This window comes from Myotis davidii, unplaced genomic scaffold (genome assembly GCF_000327345.1).
Source record: "Myotis davidii unplaced genomic scaffold, ASM32734v1 scaffold616, whole genome shotgun sequence".
NCBI classification, from domain to species: Eukaryota; Metazoa; Chordata; class Mammalia; order Chiroptera; family Vespertilionidae; genus Myotis; species Myotis davidii.
The window spans coordinates 657635-681760 of record NW_006291965.1 but is presented as its reverse complement, the minus strand read 5'-3'; the positions used below and the strand labels follow the sequence as shown (position 1 = coordinate 681760).

General features: G+C 36.1%; 1 protein-coding gene across 1 annotated transcript in view; it reads left to right on the top strand.

The window, feature by feature from the left end:
- LOC102770394 (chromosome unknown open reading frame, human C9orf85) overlaps window positions 1–21173 on the top strand; it is a 56988-nt gene extending 35815 nt beyond the window's left edge. Inside the window, exons 2-4 of the mRNA XM_006765279.2 lie at window positions 3354–3460; window positions 20211–20324; window positions 20838–21173. Of these exons, the coding sequence (XP_006765342.1) occupies window positions 3354–3460; window positions 20211–20324; window positions 20838–20991 (375 nt within the window). The 3' untranslated portion in view covers window positions 20992–21173. The remainder of the gene's footprint in view (window positions 1–3353; window positions 3461–20210; window positions 20325–20837) is intronic.
- The last annotated feature ends 2953 nt before the right edge of the window (window positions 21174–24126 follow it).

Sequence of the window (24126 nt, the reverse complement as noted above, 5' to 3'; positions counted from 1 at the left end):
CTTAATCAATAAAAAATATATTTAAAAAATGTAGCTTATGATTTGAAAGCCACAGCCTAAAAGACAGTCATATACTAGTACTTGTTAAGTTCTTGCTCCCAAATCCAGAGATCTTTTATTCCCTAATCAAATTTACACTAAGGGACTGTTACCAGAAAACTTAAAAATAATATATACTTAAATATGATTAAGATATAAAACGTCTTATTTTGTGGGGAGGTTTAATGCAGGAGATTCCATGGAAATGGAGTTCAACCGCAGTTAGAACTGAAATTTTCCTTAAAATTTCATTTTTAAAGCCTATCTTTCCCCAATTAATAAAGGACATGAAATATGCCATTGTTTCACTTTTAGCATTTCTGAATTATGATGTACAAAAAATCATAATGAAAGATTATATTATTCTTGAATGGTATTCAAATCCCCCCCCCACACACACACACACAGTAGTTTCACCCTTAACAGTTAAAGGATACTTTATATTTTGTAAAACATTTTTCAGCATCAGCATATTGATACAGATGTTATATTTACAATTTACTCTTGCTATCTTCTTGGGATTTGAAGTCCTCACCCAATTTCTTTTGGGGATTGCTGTGTTATATTACCAAAGTGCATTGTCCGACAGCAGAATATTTAGAGCAGGGATAACATTTACTATAAATATGCTCTATGAATTAGTGATGGCTAAGACTTTATGTATATATTAAGTAGTAGTGTCTTTTGATACACCTTAAGTTTATTCTGACCTTTTTCAAAAAAGTATTCACTTGATAAATAAGGTGTCTTCTTTAACTGAGATTCCTAAATTCAGTGGAATCTCCCACAGAAGACCTTTTTTCTTTAAAGATCTTGAAAGTAGCCTTGTTGAATTAAAAAATCTGTCAAGGTTTTTGCACTTAGAAAACTAAGTATTTTATATTTCGATTTTATAGTTATATGCTTAAATTTTAATCTTAATAACCTTAATATAAAGTGTCCTTTAACAGAAAGATGATACTATTGTGAGGGGAAAAGAATTTGAATATCATTCAAGAGTAACTAATATAATCGTTCATTAAGTTTTGTGGGGTTTTTTGTACACCATAATTCTTTCAGGAATGCTAAAAGTAAAACAGTGGCTTATTATACCTCCCTTCATTAATTAAAAATATAGAGTTAAAAATGAAATTTTCAAGAAAAATTCCGATTCTAATTGCTGTTGAAAATCCATTTCCAGTGAATCTTCTACCATGAGGGTTATGCTAAAATAAATCGCATACACAGGGTTAGCTGTAAACATCACAGGTGTGAGTAGGATAGGATTGCTGAGTTCTTTGCCCCAGGCAGAATGATTCCTAAAGCTAAGACAGCTTTCATTGCTCACATCTCTGGAATTAACTTTCTCTAGTTTGCCAAAATTCGGGAAACAAGGTGTTCAGTTCTCTCTCTCTCTGCAGCTATTTTTAAGTGAAAGTACTATTCTCATTCTTACTTCCACTCATTTCTTAACCCATGGTAATCAAGTTTAATTTTGTAGTAGTGCCTGTTAGTTATGTGAGCTCTGTGTAGCATCTGCATTTATACTGCTTCACACATTGCTCACAGGACAAGTTCCCACAAAGACCTGTTTTGTTCTACTGTCAATCCACCTAAAGAAACCAGTTTCAAAACTATGTGCAGCTTTGTAAATCAAGATGAACTGGTCAGAAATTTGATACAGAAACAAACAAGAAACCAAGTAATGCTTCCTAGTTAACAAGCAGGGTGTTACATACGATCAAATTTCAGGTAAGGAAACACTTTGCATTCTAAGCATATTCTAATTAGAAAGTTTATACCACATTCATATTGTAATCATAGTCAAGTTATTATCTTGTTCCCAGTGCTAGAGTTATGAAAATATACTTAATGCTTTTAGTAAGATACTGTAGGCAACAGAAGGCAGGGAGAACAAATGATGAAATGTGAACTTTGGCTGTGAGGATTTCTTAGCAAGCCTTGTAGGCGATAACTAAGTATCAAGGTTGCTCAGAAGAGGAGTTTGATATCAAGCACAGATTTCATTCTCTTGGGCAATAATTAGCAGACCACAGTAAGAAGAAGTATAATGGCACGCAGAATTTATTTTCTCAGGGACTCTCCATCTAGGTCAGGAAGAAAGGAATACTCATACACAATTCATTAAGTAACAGAATTACGTTTTTCACCACAGAGTTAAATTAAAACAATATATTCACAGCTCAATTTATGGTGTTCAAAAATATCCTATGAAATACTTTCTCTTTGGATAAATGTTTTGTGAAATTATTTTGCCTTCTTGTTTAGAACTTTGAAGAATAGCAAGCCCTGTTCGGAAGTTTTGGTTCAGATGATCATTAAACGTTTTACTTTAAATTTAGTATCAAATAAAAATAACCTTCCAAAGAATCCGCTTTTTTTGTGATGCTTTTCTTTTTCCTCTTGAGAAACACAAAAGGGAAATAAAAGCAAAGAAAACGTAAAATTTTCTCCACTCATTATTCCAACAGTAGGCAAAGACCAGGCTTCCACCACAAGTAAGAGAATTCTCAGAGGACTTAGTGAAAATATAGAATCTAGGTTCTGAATCAGATGAACATATTATCAAATATAAAACTTTTATGGAGAACACGACACATTTAAAAAATGTCCATCCTCCTTAATGCCCAACACACTTTGAAAAGAAAATTATAATAAAAATGGGGTTTTCCCCCTCGTGAAGCCCTTTTCCCACCACTGATATTTACTGCACATGAGTGTTTATTTTCTGTCTTGAAGAAACAAGATTAGCAAGGTAAGTTTTCTAAAACATTTTTCTTTACATGAGAATACAAAAGGATTCAACTGAGTAATTAAATGTCTTCTTGCTTGCAACTGCTTCTCCCTGGCACTCCTTTCTCAAGTTTCATAGTCTACGCTATAGACTGACAATTTCGGACTTTCTTATTTCTCAATGGTAAAGTGTGAATTGTCAAAAGAGTCTTAAAATATGAATTAGGTTTTCTTTTTTATTGAGATATAACTTACATACAGTAAAATGCACATACATTAACTGTACAGTTTGAGTTTTAACATATGTACACATCAGAATCAACGGGGAGGACTTTCAAAACACTCCCGCAGGTTAAAAAGTTTCTTAGATGATTCTGAGGAACACCAGTGAAGCATCTTTGCTTTTGTAAAGAAGCAAATTGAGAAATGTACATAAAGATACATATAAGGCGTCAACACAGATTACAGTTAGGTTGCTGTTTTTAAAAAACTTAAATTTCTTGTGTGCCTTTTTCATGGGGTTTGCAATGCTAGCGCACAGATGAAATTCTCAATTCGCTTTTCTCTTTGTTTTTTTTTAGAAAATTAATACAAAGCTTCATGATGGAGTATGTCAGCGCTGTAAAGAAGTTCTTGAATGGCGTGTAAAATACAGCAAATACAAACCATTGTCAAAGCCTAAAAAATGGTGAGTTAAGTTTATTAATTACCTTGCCAGTATCATATAGTTTATTATTTCATTCCCCAATTTTCAAAATCGTATTCAAATAAATATTAAGGTAAATAGAAAAAAAGAATTCCATTCTCCCATGTAGAATTTTATCTTATATGCTGAATCCTGCTTTGTGAAGGCAAATAGATTGAAAAACGGATTGATCATTCCCTGACCCATTCTTCCATAAGTAATAATGCACCATTTTTATAGACTCTTGTGCATGAAAGGTGGGTTAGGGCAGAGAGGGGAATATTTGTTTTGCAAATGATACCTCTCACTGATGAGGTATCAGTATTTACTATGGATCATCTTTACCAAGGGGGCCTTAAAACAGCTCTGACTTTTTAATGCAACCCATGAAGATTACGGAAATGGCTGAGCTTGAGTATCAAAATAAACTGCTAAATTGATAACTGATAATTTCATTCCTTTGAATAGTTGGGTTTAAATGAAAAGATACTGGACTTCGTTTCTCATTCCTCTGTCCCTCAGCCGTTTTTTTTTTTAATTCTTGGATTTTGTTTTATCAGCCTTATGCGCATATTAGTGTTGCTCCCTTATATTCTTTAGCTCAGCTGAATAAGGGCCACATTGGAGGGTAATTTCTGCCTGAAACAGAAAAATGATCATTTGAAATATAAAAGTTAGCATTAATGTATGTGATCGTGTTTTTACATTCTGAGTTTTAGTTTGGTAGTCTATGTAGTAGCTATTTAGAACACGGTTATGCAATGTTGCTTTATTTTCCTTTTAGTTTTTGAGTAGTAGTGGCAACTTCCTTAAATGTATTTTCTCTTCCTTCATGGGAGGAAGTTTTACTTAAAGTTTGGAACGTTAGTCTAAAAAATAAACATGATATAACCTTTGCTGTTTATTTTTATTGAAAAATTATGTCAGACATTTTGTGAATCTGTAACTTGGAGTCGGGGAAGTTCATGGTGATGTTGCACTGCCTGGGCAGTGTAGTGTAACCCAGAGGCCTGTGAGAGACCTCAGTCAGGCCCAGGAGATGAGCACCTCAGGAGCTGCTGCACCCTGAGGCAGATGAGGTTAGCCATACAATAGCTGGTGACGAGTGTAAAATGAGGGAAATAAAATATATTGTATAAATACCAAAATACAGACAAGATGTCATTAAGGAAGATCTCTAGAAATAAAGAAGCCTCAGGTATTGCAAAACAAATGATGGCTAATGAGAGACTAAGAAACTACTAGTCCAAACATGGCCCAAATGTGTTACTTAAGAGGTCACCTGTCTGGCCTAGAACATTATGAATTTCAGATTACACTGAACATGTGACACACGAGGCATTTTAGAAAGCCCGGGTTTCAAACTCTAATCTAGCATGGAGAGTCTTATAGAAAGGATAACTCATCTATATCCACCTTGCTTTCTCTGCATATTAAGACTTGACCAACATTGTAAGGGATTTAAATCCAATGATGAAAGATGCTTGATGGGAAGTGAAGGGATCAAAATTCTACCACCCTGAAGCAGCTTTTTGGATGTTGATTTTTAAGCTGTTTACTAAGAAACGAAAGACCCAGAAAGAACCTTTGACCCTCCCCCCTTTCCTGCCCAAGAGTTTCAGACAAAGAACCCAGCTTCTGGAAGGAGATCTTATGACATTCCCCTTAGCCCAATTTGAATTAAGTAGGGTAAACAAGAGAACTTCGGGCAGGTGCCTATTAGCTAGAAACCCACTGTGCCCCATTGTTTCTCAGTCACTTAGCAGGGATTTTCCTGCCAGGTATGTTTTGTCATCCTCAACTACCTGTAAATTGCCCATTCTTACTTCTGAAATCTATTATCTCACCCCACCCCCACCCCTTTTCTCCTTGCCCAGAAATGTCTTATATACTCAATGTTGCCTCACTGTCTTTGGAATTTTTATGGATTTATCATGTCTACGTGAATTCCCCATGTGCATGTATTAAACTTTATTTTCTCCTGTTAATATCTACTTTTAATTTGGTTATTAGCCACACCAGAAGAATTTAGAAAGTGGGAGGAAAAGTATTTATATGTATTTTAGACCCCCACTGAAGCATAACTTGTTTTGACATTTTAAATGCTTTGATCAAGCATAACCACTTACAAATTAAACTTTTCTTTTGTTGGGATTTATACTTATTAAATTCTACCTTTAAAAAACACACACACATGTATTTAGAGAAACAAATTTTACATTCAGGTACTGAAATGCCTAAACTGGTACCTACAAACGTCTTCTGCCTTGTATTTCAGGTAACTAAGCAATCCTTTTCTTCTATTAATTTACAAATATTGTAGGCAAAATACCCAAACTTGTGTTAGAATCTCTAGCTGCTTCTTTTCTCTTCCTACCCATAAAAGAAAAATCTGAGCTTAGAATTGGACCCGTAAGTCCTCTGTATCAGTAGTTCTCAACAGGAAAGGGGATTTTGACCCCAGGGACATTTGGGAATGTCTGGAGACATTTTTTATTGCCATGACTATAGGATCTGGGAGGAATGCTACTGGCATATAGTGGGTAGAGGCCAGGGATGCTGCCAAACATCCTACAATACACAGGACAGCCCGCACAACAAAGACCAATCCAACCCAACATGTCAGTAGTATCTTGGTTGAGAAACTGCTGTGTACAAATTCAATCGATACTCACAGGGTCAAGCCACTGAAGCGACATATGTACTGTGGGGGCTAAAAGAATATTAATACTCTTCAACTTCTAAGGTTTTCTAGGCTGGACTAATAAAATTAACAGGAGAAAATAAAGGTTTTAATACATGTTCATGGGGAATTCACATCGTCCTGAAAATTCCAAAGACAGGCAACATTGGGTATATAAGATGTTTTTGGACAAAGGAGAATACACCTGACCAACCCAACTTGACTCACTCCCGACATGTCCACACGCGAAGGGAGATGTGGCCAGAGAATGCCATGCAGCCTCTGTAAGGGCAACAGGAAACGAGGCAACACTACAGGGCTAATGATGGAGTCTTAGATTTCAGGAGTGAGAATGGGCAATTTACAGGTAGTTGAGGGAGTGCAGAACAAGAGTGGCAGGAATATTCTTGCTAACAAGCTGGAGTCTTTCTGACTAATGCTAGGGTGAAGATGCCTAAGGTGATTAAGCCAAGGCTCCCAGCCTTCCCAAAGCAGGCTTCTGTCTGCAGCTCTTGGGCAGGAAAGGGGGGAGGGCCAAAGGTTCTTTCTGAGTCTTTTGTCTTTTTAATAAACAATTTAAAATCAAAATGCCAAAAAGGCAGCTTCAGGGTGGCAAAATTTTGTTCCCTTCAATATCTTAGGTCAGTTTTATTCAGACTTTGCAGCTACAGAATTCTTGAATAAAACAAAAGCTTGCCAGGGAGTTCATTAAATACAGCAGGCTAACACAGAACTGTCCAGAATGGCGAGAAGGGGGCTTAAATGCCACAAGAAGAATGTGGTTGAAAGTAGATTTCATCCTAAGAGTAGGTCAGGTGAAGAAGGAAAGAACATGCCTTGGAACCAGCATTGCTCTAGGGATGCCTAGCTTACCATTTCCACAAATGTAGGTGCTTTATGCCTAACATGCTGCTTTTCATTACATCTTTTCATCAAACAAAGGCACTCCTCCTGCGGACCTGGTCTTCACATCCGGGTGTTTAGCCCTTTCTAACTAATACAGACAGTCCTCTCGACGTACGTTGTTTCGTGGTTACGTCGCCATCTCCCATTTATTTATAAAAAAGAAAAAGTTCCATCGTTTTGACATATGTACATATGTGCTCTATGTTTTTTATGATTTACTTACCACAAGTAAAGGTCAGGAATTGTTGTCTTTCTTTACATTTTCTTTTTACTGTTTCACCTCATTACTGCTGTGTGTGTGCTCCATGTGAGTGACATAGGTGCTTATGTAGGTGGGTTCTGACTTAAGGCAAAAATCGCGTTACATCGCACTGTAGGAACAGATCTGTGACGTAACCCGAGGACCTACTGTAGTTTTTAAATGTGTTGCCTTTTAGTTTTTAATCTAACCTCTTGGTACTTCATTGCATTAAATAAATAAATTATATTCGATCTCAGTTATACTCAAACTAGAGGCCTGGTGTACAAATTCATGCATGAAATTCGTGCACTTGTGTGTGTGTGTGTGGGGGGGGGGTCCTTCAGCCTGGCCTGTGCCCTCTCACAGTCCAGAAGCCCCTTGATCGATCACCCTGCAGAGGGAGGCCCCACCGCAGCACTGCAGGCTGACTAGCCTGGGCCTCTGTAGGGCAATCGTGGGGTGATGGCGAGGGCCCCCCACACCAATCACACCTGACTTGACTGGCCTGGCGCCAGTGTGTGTCATAGCGTGATCATCCAGATGGTCGTTCTGCTGTTCAGCCGTTTGGTTGATTTGCATATTATGCTTTTATTATTATAGATACCTCCATTGGTCTATAGTTTGACTTAAGGCCTCCTATGGGGAAGAGTTGGGTTTCTAGCAGTAGGATGGAAGCTTTGTTCCCAGAGAAGTCCTGCTTTTTATATGTCTACTACAGTGTGAGGCGCAGTTGAGCCTGGCAGGGGGAAATGCTATTTGAGAGAAAATGAGATTCTAGAGGGGGATGAGATGTTGCCAACAGGTCATGCCACTCCGTGATTTGACTCTCTAACAATATCCTGGCTCCCTCTTTACTACAAAAGTTTTTCAATCAAATTAGCCAAACTCTGACCTTCAAGATAATCTTTTTTAGATCAACCCTGTTCTTTTTAAAGTTAAGTATCTATTTTTGTGGTGATAGTAAAAAACACACAACATAAAAATTACCATCTTTTTTAAGTGTAGATAGTTCAGTAATGTTAAGAATATTAATGTTGCTGTGCAACACATCTCCAGGACTTCTTCATCTTGCAAATTTGAAACTATTCACATTAAACAACAAATCCCTGGTCAGCTCCTTCCATCCCCTGGTAACCACTATTCTACTTTCTATTGCTATGAATTTAACTACTTTAAAGACCTCATATAAATGAAATTATACAGTATTTGTCCTTCTGTGACCAGTGTATTTCACTAAGCATAATGTCTTAAAGTCTTGTCCGGGTTGTAGCATGTGATAGAATTCCCTTACTTTTTAAGGATGAAAAATGTGTGTGTGTGTGTGTGTGTGTGTGTGTGTGTGTGCAGCACAGTTTGTTTATTCATCCCCTGATGCACATTTGTGTTGCTCTCACAATTGTGTTTCGGGAGGACACACTAACCAACTCAGCTGTCTGGACAGGGCCTAAATTATAACTTTTTAAAATCTATGTCTCTGTATTCACTTTATCATTCGTCTGTTGCCTATTGTGAATATTGCTGTGAACATTGTGTAAATATCTCTTTAAGACTGGCTGAATCATACAGTAGTTCTATTTTTAAGTTTTTGAGGACTCTTCATACTTTTTCCATAGTGATTGCACCATTTTACAATCCCACCCACAGTGCACAAGGATTCCAATTTCTCCACACCCTTGCCAGCATTTGTTAACCCCTTATTTTTAAAGGAAAGAAGCTTATACTCCTAAAATCCTGCTTAATAAAGAGGGCCACTGCACTCATTTTTCAAAGAAAGCAAATTAATACACAGAGAGCACCAGATATATTCACCAGCTTGAGGTTATATTCATAGCAGTACTTTACACTCATTCTTTGGCACTGGAGTCTTGGTCCATCAATTGGCATTAATTACTTGTTTATAGGGCACAGGTAAGATTGCAGACTAATGATGAAGTGAAAAAAGGAGAGAGAGATTTAGGAAAGTTATAAATTAGGCCCTGGCTGGGCAACTGAGTCGATTATAGTGGCCTCATGACACCCAGGTTATGGGTTCAATCCCCAGTCAGTACACATACAAGAATCAACCAAAAAATGCATAAATAAATGGGACAACAAAAATCAGTATTTCTCTCTGTGTGTTTCTCTCTCTTTCTCTCTCCCTTCCTCTTTCTAAAATCAATTTTTTAAGTTATAAATTAAAAGTAGAAGAGCACTTACTATAAATAATGTTTATAGAAAACATTTTGAGGAAGGCACCAGAGAATGGAGGGAAAAATAATCAAGAGCCCTGTTTTCTTTAATAGATAATGCAGTTAATCTCAAGCTGTCCCTATCGGGGTTCCACATAAATTGTCATTTGTTCATTTATCTTTCCTCTTATGTAACTAGAGGCCTGGTGCACGAAATTTGTACACTTGGGAGGGGGGTTGTCCCTCAGCCCAGTGCACCCTCTTGCAGTCTGGGAGCCCTCGGGGGATGTCCAACTGACGGCATAGGCCGCGGGCAGTCAGACATCCTTAGCACTGTCAGGGAAACAGGAGAGGCTCCCGCCACTGCCACTGTGTTTGCCAGCCGTGACCCCAGCTCAGGGCTTCTTGCTGAGCAGTGCTCCCTCTGTGGGAGTGCACTGACCATCAGGGGGCAGCTCCTACATTGAGTGTCTGTCCCCTGGTGGTCAGTGCGCATTATACCAACCAGTCGTTCTGTTGTTGGGCCAAAACCGGCTCTCTGACATCCCCCGAGGGGTCCTGGATTGCGGGAGGGTGCAGGCCAGGCCAAGGGACCTCACTGGTGCATGTTCGGGGCCAAGGGGGAGTGACATGGGAGGTTGGCCAACCAGGGAGGGACTATGTCTGGTCTGTCTCGCTCAGTCTTGATCGGCCGGACCCTAGCTAACCTACTGATTGTAGCGTCTTCCCTGGTGGTCAGTGCACATCATAGCGACTGGTTGACCAGTTGACTGTCTGCCCCCTGGTGGTCAGTGCACATCATAGCAAGCGGCTGAGCGGTCTCAGCATATCATTAGCATACTAGAGGACCTGTGCACAGATTTGTGCACTGGTGGGGTCCCTTAGCCTGGCCTGCAGGGATCAGGCCGAAACTGGCTTTCTGACATCCCCCTAGGGATCCTGGATTGCGAGAGAGTGGTTTTTGGGTGACGCACCCCGGAACTGAGCTCTCTCCTCTCTGGTTCTGAGTGCATCACCCAAGAACCGCAGCTGCCAAGTCATTGCAACTCTGCACTCCTGCGTTGAGCTTCTGCCCCCTGGTGGTCAGTGCACATCATAGCTACCAGTCAGCTGGTCAAATGATCGGCCGGTCACTTAGGCTTTTATATTATAGATTACACTTTGATTGGTTGAACAGCTGACCAGATGACCATACACTTAGCATATTAGGCTTTTATTATATAGGATGTTGATCCATGAACATGAATTGGTGCTATCTGTCAAAAAGAAGACTTTCTATCTGTTTTGAATATATTATTTAAAGGTAAAAGTGTTGTTTTCATTATTGTCATCAATCGCTCACCTGTGTATGAAGCCTACTTTTTGAATATATTTTATTGATTTTTTACAGAGAGGAAGGAAGAGGGATAGAGAGTTAGAAACATCAATGAGAGAGAAACATCGATCAGCTGCCTCCTGCACACCCCCAACTGGATGTGCCTGCAACCCAAGGTACATGCCCTTGACCGGAATCAAACCTGGGACCCTTCAGTCCGCAGGCCGACGCTCTATCCACTGAGCCAAACCAGTCAGGGCTGAAGCCTACTTTTTGACATTAATATTGATAGATACAGCAAGATTTAATTTAAAATTGCCTGACCTAAAGTGTAATGATTTTGATTTTCGCTGTTTTCCTAAACTACTCTTGGTCAGAGGTGAATTATTATGTGCTCTTAAGAATTATTCTAATCAAATCTACTACTGCAACAAGCAAAGTTGGTCCGGCGCTGGTTCCATTCCCCGTCAGGGCACATGCCCAGGTTGTGGGTTTGGTCTCCAGTTGGGTGTGTACAGGAGGCAACTGATTGATGTTTCCCTTTCACATTGATATTTCTCTTTCTGTGTCTCCCTCTCCCTCCCTCTCCCTTTCTCTCTCAAATCAATTAAAAATAAATAAATAAATAGAAAAGTTGGTTTGATCTTTCTACTTATTTTCAAACACCTGAGTTAGGGACACAGAAAAGTGAATTGTAACTTCTACTCAAAGTTATTGGAATTTGGGGATATTGTTTTTCTAAAAACATTTCTAAAGCATATGATGTAATTCCTTAGTATAGTTTCAGAATCTTTCTCTGTTAGCACAGATTACTTAGAGCCCTTGGAGGAAATACGTTGTGGAACTCTGTCAATGTTAGGTTTCTATTATTTGCACACTAAGGGTGGAGTAGCACAGCTCACTGTTTACGAAAGCACTTAGTCATCGAATATGTGAGAGTATATAAGTGGAGTTTAATTATGATAAAGGTTAAAGTGTAATAATATAACCAGGAACTGGAGGCAGTGCCAGAAAAGTTGTGGCAGAGTAAAGTAAGCCTTTTATTTCTAGTAAGTACTAGAAATATAAGATCAGTTCTTTTCCCCATCGGTATTTATTGTATACGAAAAGCCCAGTGCACGAAGTTTGTGCACAGGAAGGGTCCCTAATGGCTGCTGGCCAGGGCCTCACCTTCCCAGGCTTTTGGCTGCTGACCAGGGCCTTCCTTCATTCCACCAGAGAGAGAGAGAGAGAGAGAGAGAGATCACTGGTTCTCAGGACCATTTTATATTCTTAAAAATAACTGAGGACCCCAGAGCTTGGTTTATATACCTATATGGGTTTTATGTATATTAGTATTTATATTAGATATGAATAAGACATTTAAAAATAATTATTTAGTAAATAATATGAGTATAAATAACATATGCCCATAAAGTATTAATAACTTTTCTATGAAAAGTAACTTTTAAAACAAAAATATTAGTGAGACAAGTGAAAACTTCAAATTTTGTCTCTGAGTTTCATCCATAAATATGTAATGAACATTTTTTAACTTTTAATTACTTTTTTGTGTGTTTTTCATGTAAAAAGGTAAATGTCTTTTTTTTAAAATATATTTTTATTGATTTTTTACAGAGAGGAAGAGAGAGAGATAGAGAGTTAGAAACATCGATGAGAAACATCGATCAGCTGCTTCCTGCACATATCCCACTGGGGATGTGCCCGCAACTCAGGTACATGCCTTGACCAGAATCGAACCTGGGACCCCTCAGTCCGCAGTCCGACGCTCTATCCACTGAGCCAAACCAGTTTTGGCGGTAAATATTTTTTTACTTTTAAAATAACATTCTAAAAAAGTATATTACTGGCTCCTTTGTTAGTAAACACATTTTATAGAAATGACCTGTGTTTTTATTTGACCACAGTTTTTATTAAAATAATTACTTGTGGTATATGAATGGTCAAGATCGTTTGATTATTCTTAGGAATTGTATGCTATGTAGAAATGAAAAGAAGGCAAAACCATCATTATTTTAACATCTGAATTTCTCTTTGCAATGTACTCACAAAATTTTCAAAAAATAGCTATTTTTTAAGGAAAATTAGGTAAAACTTACATTAGATGATTTTAATGTCTTTCCTTACTATGTATTTTATATGAAAAACACACTCTCAGGAGTAAAAACTTACAGTTATTCTGAAGATGTTTCAGTATGTTTCATGAGTTTTATGACAATTTGGAATTCATATCATGTATCATTAAAATAATATATAAACCATTTAATTATTAAGATCAAGATTCTATGGCAAGGCAAATATACTATTGTGATTTAAAAAAAAATTCCAGAAACTCAATTATTTTTAGACCTTCTCTCACTATACTTCCAGTGAGGATGTCAAGCATGGATTAAGAGTTTTGAAAGAGAAGACACACCAAGGTCCCACTTCTGTGACAGAAACTGGGAAGGTGGTAAACATCTAAAAATGTATATAATTTACATTTTCACAAACATGAGGAAACATGTCACTTAAAAAATATGTGTGTATCTCCTTATAAATAGGTATATTTATAGTCATAGAAATACTAGCAATATAACCTAACCGGTTTTCGGAATGAATTTAAATTTAAAAATAGAATAATTTATTTCAACAATAGAATTCTTCTCTTCTCCAAATTGGCCATTACAGTCTCAGCCAGCAGTGGGAACACTGGAAAGCCCCACATCAAGAAAGTATTTCTTTGATCCAGTCAGGGGTTAGAAGTGGCCATGTGCATAAGAATGTCTTGAAGAGTTTAAATGACAGATTGGGACCCATTCCCAAGATTCTGATTATGTAAATAATGGGTGTAGCCATTAATCTGCATTTGAATAAGCTATGCAGGTGATTGAGCCAGTGTTGTTTTGGGGATTAGTTGGGCTAGAGAATGTAGAATCTGTGATCTTTTGACTTCAGATTTCAAAACAGGAGATTCCATTTTTATGCCTATTTTACATGTAAATTTTAACTTTGACAATTCTGTAAATAGTTTTATCCCTGAATTAGCTATTTGGATACTTAAGGATTGGTTTACCTATGAAGTCCCTGGTGTGAAACAACATAGATAAATGAAAACATTGTAGTTTTCTTAAATCCTGAGATGAACCTAGCCAAAATAGATTTTCTTTAAAATTATTTTAAAACTTAAAAAAAATTAAAGCAAAAAAAACAATACAACACTGAAAATTTTCCTAATCCAAACTTATTTTTCCACTGATTGGACCACCAATTGTTATCCATTCACCAGTTGATGGACATTTAGGTTAGTGGTTATGAATTACATTGCCATAAACATTTATGTATAGGTTTTGTGTGAACATATGTTTTCATTTTGGGGGGTAAATATGTAGCAGTGAAATTGCTGGATTGTATGTTAAGGGTGTTTTTATATTGAACTGTCTAACTTTTCCAGAGTGGCTATACCATTTACATTCCCATCAAAAACTAGTTTGAGAGTTCCTGATATTTTAGTCGTAAGCTGCATCTCATTGTGATTAAAATTTGCATATCTCTGATGACCACTGGTGCTAAGCACCTTTTCATGTGCTCATTTGGCATCTCTATTTCTTCTTTGGGGTAGTTCTTTCTGTTCATTAGCTAATGTGTTTTCTGAGTTGTTTTGTTTAATTATTACTGAGTTTTGAAAGTTTTTTATATTCTGAGTATAAATATTTTTATCAGATATGTGTTTTGCAAATATTTTCTGCTTTTATATTTGGGTTTATAACTGATTTCCTGTTAATTTTATGGCTCCTCAATTATTCCAGCATCATTTGTTGAAAAAGCTACCCTTTCTTCCTTGGAATCCCTTTGTCCTGTGTTGGAAATCAGTTGACATATGTATGGGTTTATTTTTGGATTTCATTCTATCTCATTGATCTGTGTGTCTGTCACCAACCACACTATCTTGATAGATTACTGGGGCTTTATGGTAAGTCTTGAAATCCAGTCAGGAGAATCTTCCAACCTTTTTTTCTCTTTTTAAAAAAATGTATTTTATTGATTTTTTACAGAGAGGAAAGGAGAGAGATAGAGAGTTAGAAACACCGATCAGTTGCCTCCTGCACACTTCCTACTGGAGATGTGTCCGCAACCAAGGTACATGTCCTTGACCAGAATCGAACCCGGTACCTTTCAGTCTGCAGGCTGACGCTCTATCCACTGAGCCAAACCGGTTACGGCCCTTTTTTTCTTTTTGAAAGTGGTTTTGACTATTATAATTTCTTAGCTTTTAAAAAAAAATAACTTTTAGAATCAGCTTGTCAATTTTTACAGGAAATCATTGGTCATTGCTACAATGTAGAAATACAGTTTATTTTTCTTTACTGACCCTATATATTGTAACTTTAATAAACTCACATTTTATTTCTAATACTTTTAAAAATAGATTCTTTGGGATTTTCTATATGAACACAGTTTTACTTCTTGCTTTCCAGTCTGTATGGCTTTTATTTCATTTGACCTTGTGCTGTCTGGGAGTGATGAGGGCAGATACTCTTGCCTTGCTCCTGATTTTATGGGGAAGGTATTCAGTCTTTTATCATTGAGCATGATATTGGTTGTAGATTCTTTGTAAATGCTCTTTATGAGGTTGAAGAATTTTCCTCCAATTCATAGTTTACTGAGGCTTTTTATTATGAATGGTTATTAAATTTTGTCAAATGCTTTTTCTGCATCTATAGAGATTATCATACGGTTTGTCTTCCTTAGAACACTGATTTGGTGAATTACATTTATTGATATTAATATTGAGTTAGTCTTGCATGCTCTTGGGTAAACCCCACTTAGTCATTATATGTATCCTTTTTATATTTTGCTAGATTTGATTTGCTCACATTTTGTCATAGATTTTTACATCTCTGTTTATTAGAAATACTAATCTGTAATTTTTGTTTGTTTTGCTATTAGGGCCTCATCAAATAAGTTGGGAACTGTTTCTTCCTATTTTGTTTTTTGGAAGGTTTTTGAAAAAATTAGTATTTCTTAAATGTTTGGTAGAATTCATCAATGAAGCCATTTGGGCCTGTAGTTTTACTTGTTGGAGAGTTTTTCACTATGATTAAATTTTTCTTTAATGGATAGAGGAATTTTTAGATTAAGTATTTCTTCTTAAGCAAGTTTTGATAACGTCTCTTTCTCAAATTTGTGCATTTCAATGATGTTGTTGGATTTATGGGCATAGAGTTGTCAGTAAAATTTTATTATTATTCTTTCAATATCTGTTGGATCTATAATGCTGTCCTTTCTTCAATTCCTGATACTGGTAATTTGTTTCTTCTCCTTTTTTTGTCCTGATCAGTCTGCTATGTGTTTATGAATTATATTAATCTTTTCAGTGAGCCTGATTTTGGTGTTACTAATTTTCTCTGTTTTTCTGTTTTCAATTTCATTGTTTTCTGTTTATATCAATATTTCTTCCTTTTGTTTGCTTTTAGTTTAATTTATTTGTCTTTTTCTATTTTCTTAAGGTAGAAATTTAGATCGTTTTTCTTGTTTTATTATAAACATGTAATTACATATATTTCCCAAGAACTTTTTTAGCTTTTTTCTACAAAGTTTGATTATGTGTTTTCATTGTCCTTCAGTCAAAATATTTTCTAATTTTTCTGTGACTTCCTCTTTGACCTGTAGATTCTTTAGAAGTGTTCTAATTTATAGATATTTGGGCATTTTCCATATATTTTTCTGTTACTGGTTTCCAGTCAATTTCACTGTGGTAAGAGAACGTATTTCCTGTAAGTTTACAGGTTTTTGTTTTTTTAAAATTTATTGAGGTTGGTTTTATGGCTCAGATATGATCTATCTTAGAGAATGTTTCATGTGTACTTGAAAGAACATGTTGCTCTTGTTGGGTGGAGGGTTCTATAAATGTCAATTTGGTTCATAGTCTTCTATCAACCAGGTGTTCTATATCCTTACTGATTTTTTTTTTTGTCTATTTGTCCAGTTAGTTACAGAGAGAGATGATTAAGTCCCTAGTTATAATTATGAACTTGTCTATTTCTCTTTTTATTTCATAGTTTTCCCTCATTTATTTTAACAGCCTGTTGTTGGATGCATAAACGTTCAGGAATATTGTGTGTTTTTGGAAAATTTATCCCTTCATTGTCATGGTACTATACTTTCTTTTTAACTACATATTGATGTTTAAAGTGGATTTTTTAAAATGGGTTTTTATTGATTTCAGTTAGTGATTTCATTTCTTCAGATAAATATCCAGAAGTGGATGGTTGAGTCATGTGATAGTTCTATTTTTTAATTTTTTGATGGACCTCCATACTTTTTCCATAGCACTAGCTATACCAATTTACATTTCCACCAACAGTGCACAAGGGTTCTCTTTTCTTTATATCCTTACCAACACTTGTTATTTCTAGTCTTTTTGATAATAGCTTTTTGAAGGAATAATCTCATTGTGGTTTTGATTTGCATTTTCCTGAGAATTAGTGATGCTGAACATCTTTTCATATACATGTTGACCATCTGTTGTTTTTGGAAAAATGTCTATTCAGATTCTCTGCCCAATTTTTAATCAGATTGTTTGTTTTTGCTATTGATTTATGTGAGACCTTTATATATTTTGGATATTAACCCCTTACAGATACATGTTTTACTTATATTTTCCCCATTCAGTAGGTTGCCTTTTTATTTTGTTGATGGTTTCCTTTGTTGTACAGAGCTTTTTAGTTTGATTTAGTCCCACTTGCTTATTTTTGTTTTTTTGTTCCATTTAATTTTGGTGTCAAATTTAAAGAATCATTGCTTACGTCCTATGTTTTGTGTGTGTGTGTTTTTAGGAGTTTTATGGATTCAGGTCTCACATTTAAGTCTTTAATCCATTTTTAGTCAGTTTTGGGATATGATGTATAATTATGGTCCATTTTCTTTTCCTATGTATGAGGCTGTCCAGTTTTCTCAGCAATTATTGAAGAGTTTATTAATATATTTTTGACTTCTTTATTGCAAATTAATTGAGTGAGTTTATTTCTGGGCTCTCTATTCTCTTTGATATGTATGTCTCTTTTATGTCAATATCATACTGTTTTGATCATTATAGCTTTATAATATAGTTTGAAATCAGGGAGCATGATGCCTCCAACTTTGTTCATTTTTCTCAATATTGATTTGGCTATATGGGGTCTTTTGTGCATATAAATTTCAGAATTATGTGTTTTATCTCCGTGAAAAATGTCATCAAGATTTTGATAGGGATGGCATTGAATCTATATATTGCTTTAAGTAGTATGGGCATTTTAACAATTTTATACAGATACTAGAGGTCTGATGCACAAAATTTGTGCAAGGGGCTCAGCCCTCACAGCCATGGCAGCTTGCCTCGGCCCTCGAAGCCCCAGCTTCATCTGGAAGGTCGTTCGGCTACCTGGTCTAATTAGCATATTACACTTTTATTATTATAGATATGCAGAACATTCTATCCTAAAGCAATGGAATATACACTATTCTCAAGTGCACATGGAATATTGTTCTGAGAGAAATTAAAAAAGAATACCCTGGGATAAGTGGAAATGGAAATAGAACATACCAAAACATTGGGATGTAACAGTAACTGTTCTAAGAGAGACATTCACAGCAATAACTGCTTAGATCAAGAAACAAAATCTAATTTTACACCTCAAGGAACTAGAGAAAGAAGAAAAAAGTACAAAGCAATGAGAAAGAAGGAAGCAACATAGATCAGAGCTGAAATAAATGAAATAGAAACTAAAAAGACAATAGAAAATATTAATGAGTTGATTAGTTAAAAACATAAACAAAATTGACAAATCTTTAGCTAGAAAGAGAGGATTCTCAAATAAATAAAATCCCAAATGAAAGAGATATTATAACTGATACCACAAAAATACAAAGATTCACAACAGACTATGAACAATTGTACACCAACAAATTTGACTATCTAGAAGAAACAGATAAATTCCTAGACATACAACCTGCCAAGACTGAATCATTAAGGAAGAGAAAATCTGAATAGATTACTAAAAAGAGATTGAATCAATAATCAAAAACTCCCAACAAACAAAAGTGCAAGATCAGACAGCTTCACTGTTGATTTCTACCAAACATTCTAAGAAAATTAATACCAACTCTTCTTAACTCTTCCAAAAAATAGAAGAGGAGGGAACACTTCCAAACACATTTTATAAGGCCTGCATCACTGATACTAAAACTAGACAAGGATACCACAAGAAAAGAAAATTACAGGCCAATATTCCTGATTATAAGCAAAAATCCTCAACCGATTATTAGCAAATCAAATTCAACAGTACATAAAAAGATCATATACCATAATCAAGTGGAATTTGTTCCAGGAATGCAAGGATAGTTTATCATCTACAAATCAATCAATGTGATACACCACATTAACAGAATGAAGGATGAAAATCATATGATCATCTTAATAGATGTCAGCACACAGCTGACATATTCAACAGTGGAAAGCTGAAAGTTTTTCCTGTAGAATCAGAACAAGACAGAATGCCCACTCTTACCACTTTTATTCAACACTAGAGGCCCAGTGCATGAAATTTGTGCAGTGGGGGAGAGAGGTGTACCTCAGCTCAGCCTGCACCCTCTCCAATCTGGGATCCCTTGGGAGATGTCCAACTGCTGGTTTAGCCCCGATCTTGTGGTGGTCATCTTGTAACTGCAGTTGGACATCCCTCTCACAATCCAGGACTTCTGGCTCCCAACCACTCACCTGCCTGCCTGCCTGATCACTCCCTAACCACTCCCCTGCCAGCCTGATCGATGCCCAACTGCCCTCCCCTGCTGGCCCGGTTGCCCCCAACTGCCCTCCCCTGCCAGTCTGGTCACCCCTAACTGCCCTCCCCTGCCAGCCTGGTTGCCCCTAACTGCCATCCCCTGCAGGCCTGGTCGCCCCTAACTGCCCTCCCCTGCTGGTCTGGTTGCTCCTAACTCCCCTCCCCTGCCAGCCATCTTGTGGTGGCCATCTTGTGACCACATGGGGGTGACCATCTTGTGTGAGGGCGTGATGGTCAATTTGCATATCACCACTTTATTATATAGGATAGTATTGTAAGCTCTGGCCAGAGTAATTAGGCAAGAAAAAGAAATAAAGGGCATCCAAGCTGGAAAGGGAGAGGTAAAATTGTCACTGTTTGCCGATGACATTTTTAAAGGCATTTTGAAAGCAGGTAAATCTCAAATTGATCTGTAACCTGTTATCTAGAAATGCTTTTTTTAATGTAAAGTTAGATAAATACATGAGATTGGAATTATTTTTTTAATTGTCTGAAGTTTTACCTTTTTCTCAGATTGGAATTTAGGAGTTTTGATTTTGGGGCTTTTTATCTAGACATTTAGCTTTGCTTCCTCATTTTATCAAATATATCTTAGGTAATTAGTAAAAATTAATGTTTTATTTCATTTTCTACTTTTAGTGTTAAATGTTTACAAAAGACAGTGAAAGATTCTTATCACATAATATGTAGACCATGTGCCTGTGAACTTGAAGTTTGCGCAAAATGTGGAAAGAAAGAAGACATTGTTACTCCGTGAGTATTTCTTTTATGTTTGGGTTTTACTGTTTTAATAATTAGTAAGCGAATTTTATTTAAGGAAATGTTCATTAGCTCTGAAGGTCTTAAGTTTCAGCGTATCACACTAATGTAGACTTTTTCTACCTAATAGAAAAAAGTCTTAATTTATCATTACAGATTAAAGTGAAACTTTATATTTTTAGGAAATTAAAATATTTATCCATGATGTTTATATTCATTACTCATTATTAAAAAGTTCTTTATTATGTAACTACTTTTCTTTACTGGACATCATGCATTAATTTCTACTTTTTTGACAGCAGTCAATAACTATATATTGAAAAAGACATTAAAGAATTATAATAATATAATTCATTGGGTCATAACTTAGTCTTCAAGGATTTTTTTCTTTTTATTTATTTCATTAGGCTTCTGTTAATCAGGAAATGTAGCATAATGATATTTTCAAGCCACACAAGTAAATAGTGAAAGCCTGGGAAATAAAGAGGTTTTTCCTTCCATCTTTAGGTTTAATAAAGAAGCAGAAAAGACAGAAAACATTGAAAATAATCCACATTCCAATTGTAGAAGAAGCTGCAGAAGAAATAAAGAAGAAAGTGATGATTTAGATTTTAATATTGATTTAGATGACTCAGAAGAAGATGACAATCAAATAGATTAATATATTAAAAGTCAGGGTGAAAACATGAAATTCTGAACAACTTTTTATTTGAGGGTTTTACAGAAAAATACTGTGAAATCCTAATAAAGAATTTAGAATAACCTATAGAAAATGATAACATTTATACATGGACAATATAAATTGTGAATAATATTTGAACAGTTATATAACTTATGCAGACTTTTCTTTATTTTTTTATTTTTATTTTTTAAATATATTTTATTGAGTTTTTACAGAGAGGAAGGGAGAGATATAGAGAGTTAGAAACATCGATGGGAGAGAAACATCAATTAGCTGCCTCCTGCACATCTCCTACTGGGGAGGTGCCCGCAACCCAGGTACATGCCCTTGACCGGAATCGAACCTGGGACCTTACAGTCCGCAGGCCGACGCTCTATCCACTGAGCCAAACCAGTTTCGGCGATGCAGACTTTTCTTACAATAAATTTCTAAGTAGCATATGCTAGAAGATCTGCCCAGTGAGCATTGGGGTATCATAATGCAGTTCATGGGAATTATATAGAAGAATATCAAAGTAACAAGATTCAGAATTGATGGTTTTGTAAGAACTATCTCATAGAAAAAATCCGATGACATTATTGCTAGCCTCAAAAATGGGTCCTCAGGTGTGTTCCTTTTGATAAATTTATCTCAAGTAAATGACCATAAACAAAAGCCCTAACTTAAAGTTTGGTTGCTTTATAAAGCAGAAAGTTAATTTTTTAAATAATAATGTTTAACAAGTATGTAGCAGTTTCTTTAAATGTATTTTTATCATCGCATTTTAACCTTTTTTCTTTTATAAAATATACATACAGAAAACTGCATAAAATATGTATGTATAGTTTAGTAAATACTTATCAAGAAAACTCATACATCTTGTCACACAGATGAAGAACTACTCCTAAACAATGTAAATTAGCTTTATCTGACTTTTTAACTTTTTTTCTTTTTATTATGAAAAATCTCAAACCTAAAGAAAAGTAGCAAAATAATGCAATGAACCTTTGTATAATCCTACCTAGATTCATATTTGTTAACAGTTTGCACATTTTGTTTGTATCTAAATAGGTGGATATGGATATATATTTTATTTGCTGAACCATTTAAAAATAAGTGGCAGGCATTAGTTTTGAATACATGTATGCACATTATTTTGTACCTCTTTATTTTATTAATATGAAATTTGTGAGATTGATTCAGGTTGTTGCAAAAGCTGTTACTAGTTCATTTAGATGTCTCTGTTTTATTCTATTGTATTTATGTACCATGATTTTATACTCTCTAATGTTGAGAGCCATTTGAGTTATCTCAGTTTTTCCCTATTACAAAGAATACTGCTTTGAACATTGTTATGTATGTTTTTGGTACACGTCTTTTTTCTTGGTACACATTTTTATATACACGAATCTAGCAGTTGTCGAGGGCATCAGTATTACTATACTACAGTGCCAGCTGTCTTTCCAGGACTGCCATCTCCCCCACAGCAGTGTGTCAAGAGTTCTAGTGCTCTGCCTCGTTTCCAAAACTTGGTATCAAATTGCTGAATTTCTGTCAGTTTGATATGTGTGCAGCATACATTTTGCCTCGTTAAGAGTGTAATGTCAATTTAAAATGTTTCAGCATAGGCCCTGGCGGGGTAGCTCAGTTGGTTAGAGTATTGTCCCGATACACCAAGATTGTGAGTTCGATCCCTGGTCAGGGCACATACAAAAAGTAACCAATGGCCCTAACTGGTTTGGCTCAGTGGACAGAGCATCGGCCTACGGACTGAAGGGTCCCAGGTTCGATTCCGGTCAAGGGCATGTACCTTGGTTGCGGGCACATCTCCATTTAGGGGGTGTACAGAGGCAGCTGATCAATGTTTCTCTCTCATGGATGTTTCTAGCTCTCTATCCCTCTCCCTTCCTCTCTGTAAAAAAATCAATAAAATATATTTTAAAAAAAGTAACCAATGAATGCATCAATAAGTGGAACAACAAATCAATGTTTCTCTGTCTCCCTCTCTGAAAACCAATCGGAAAAAAAAATGTTTTAAAAAATTTTGACATAAAAGGTAAAGACATAACATTACAGTGGCATCAAAGACATGTTAACCAGAAATAAATTTTTAAAATTCTCAAGAACTCTGTCGACAAAATCTTATCAAGACATTAAAGAAAATGGAGACAAAAATTGAGAAAGATAAAATAAGTAGAGAGAGATACCATGTTCATTATGTGGAAGTCTCAATCCTCTAAGCTTACAGTCTTACTAAAAGTTTCTTTGTGTGGCTTACCTGTTTGCATATAAATTTATTTTCTGGACTGTATAACTTTTGTGGCTAAAGAGACAACTAAATTTTTATGAGGCCTAGAATAAGTTCTTTCCCATCTGAATAAATAATAATTCCTCAGATTACTGGGAGGGAAATTTAACAAACAGCATCACCTAGTGACATCTGCTAATATCTGCACTTCCTTCTTTGGTACTAACAAAAGTTTTGTTTTAACAGACTTCAATTTAATTGTTATATGTAGATCATTTAAAAATTTTATTTTTATTGATTTTTAGAGAGAAAGGGAGAGAGAATAAACATCAATGCGAGAAGTGGCTGGCTGCCTGCTGAATGCCTTCTACCAGGGATTGACCCCCTAGCCTGAGCTTGTGCCCTGACTGGGAATTGAACTGGCAACCCTCTGTGCATGGGATGATACCCAATCAACTGAGCCACACCAACCAGGGCTATTTAGTTCATTTTTATTTATTTAGGTATTATCCTTTCTAATCCAAACATGTTGCAGCCAGGTGTGGTTCAGTATTCAGGCTAATTGAAGTTCATTCGTCCATGTATGGAGCCCAACATGTTTATGCGCCATGCAGGTGCAGGAGACTCAGCACCCCTGCGGCAGGAGTTCCAGGAGCCAGAGCCCTAGAGCCTTTGTCTAGAAATATATATATTTAGACTTCATGCACATGTAGTGACCATGTCCATGCTGGCCAATTGCCTGTTTCCAGGTGTGATTAGCAGGCAAGCGTTTTCCCCACATCACTCAGACCTTACTGAGCATGGGTCTAAACTGCCTTTGTCTAGTCCAGCCGTGGGCAAACTACGGCCCACGGGCCGTTTGAAATGAATAAAACTAAAAAAAAAAA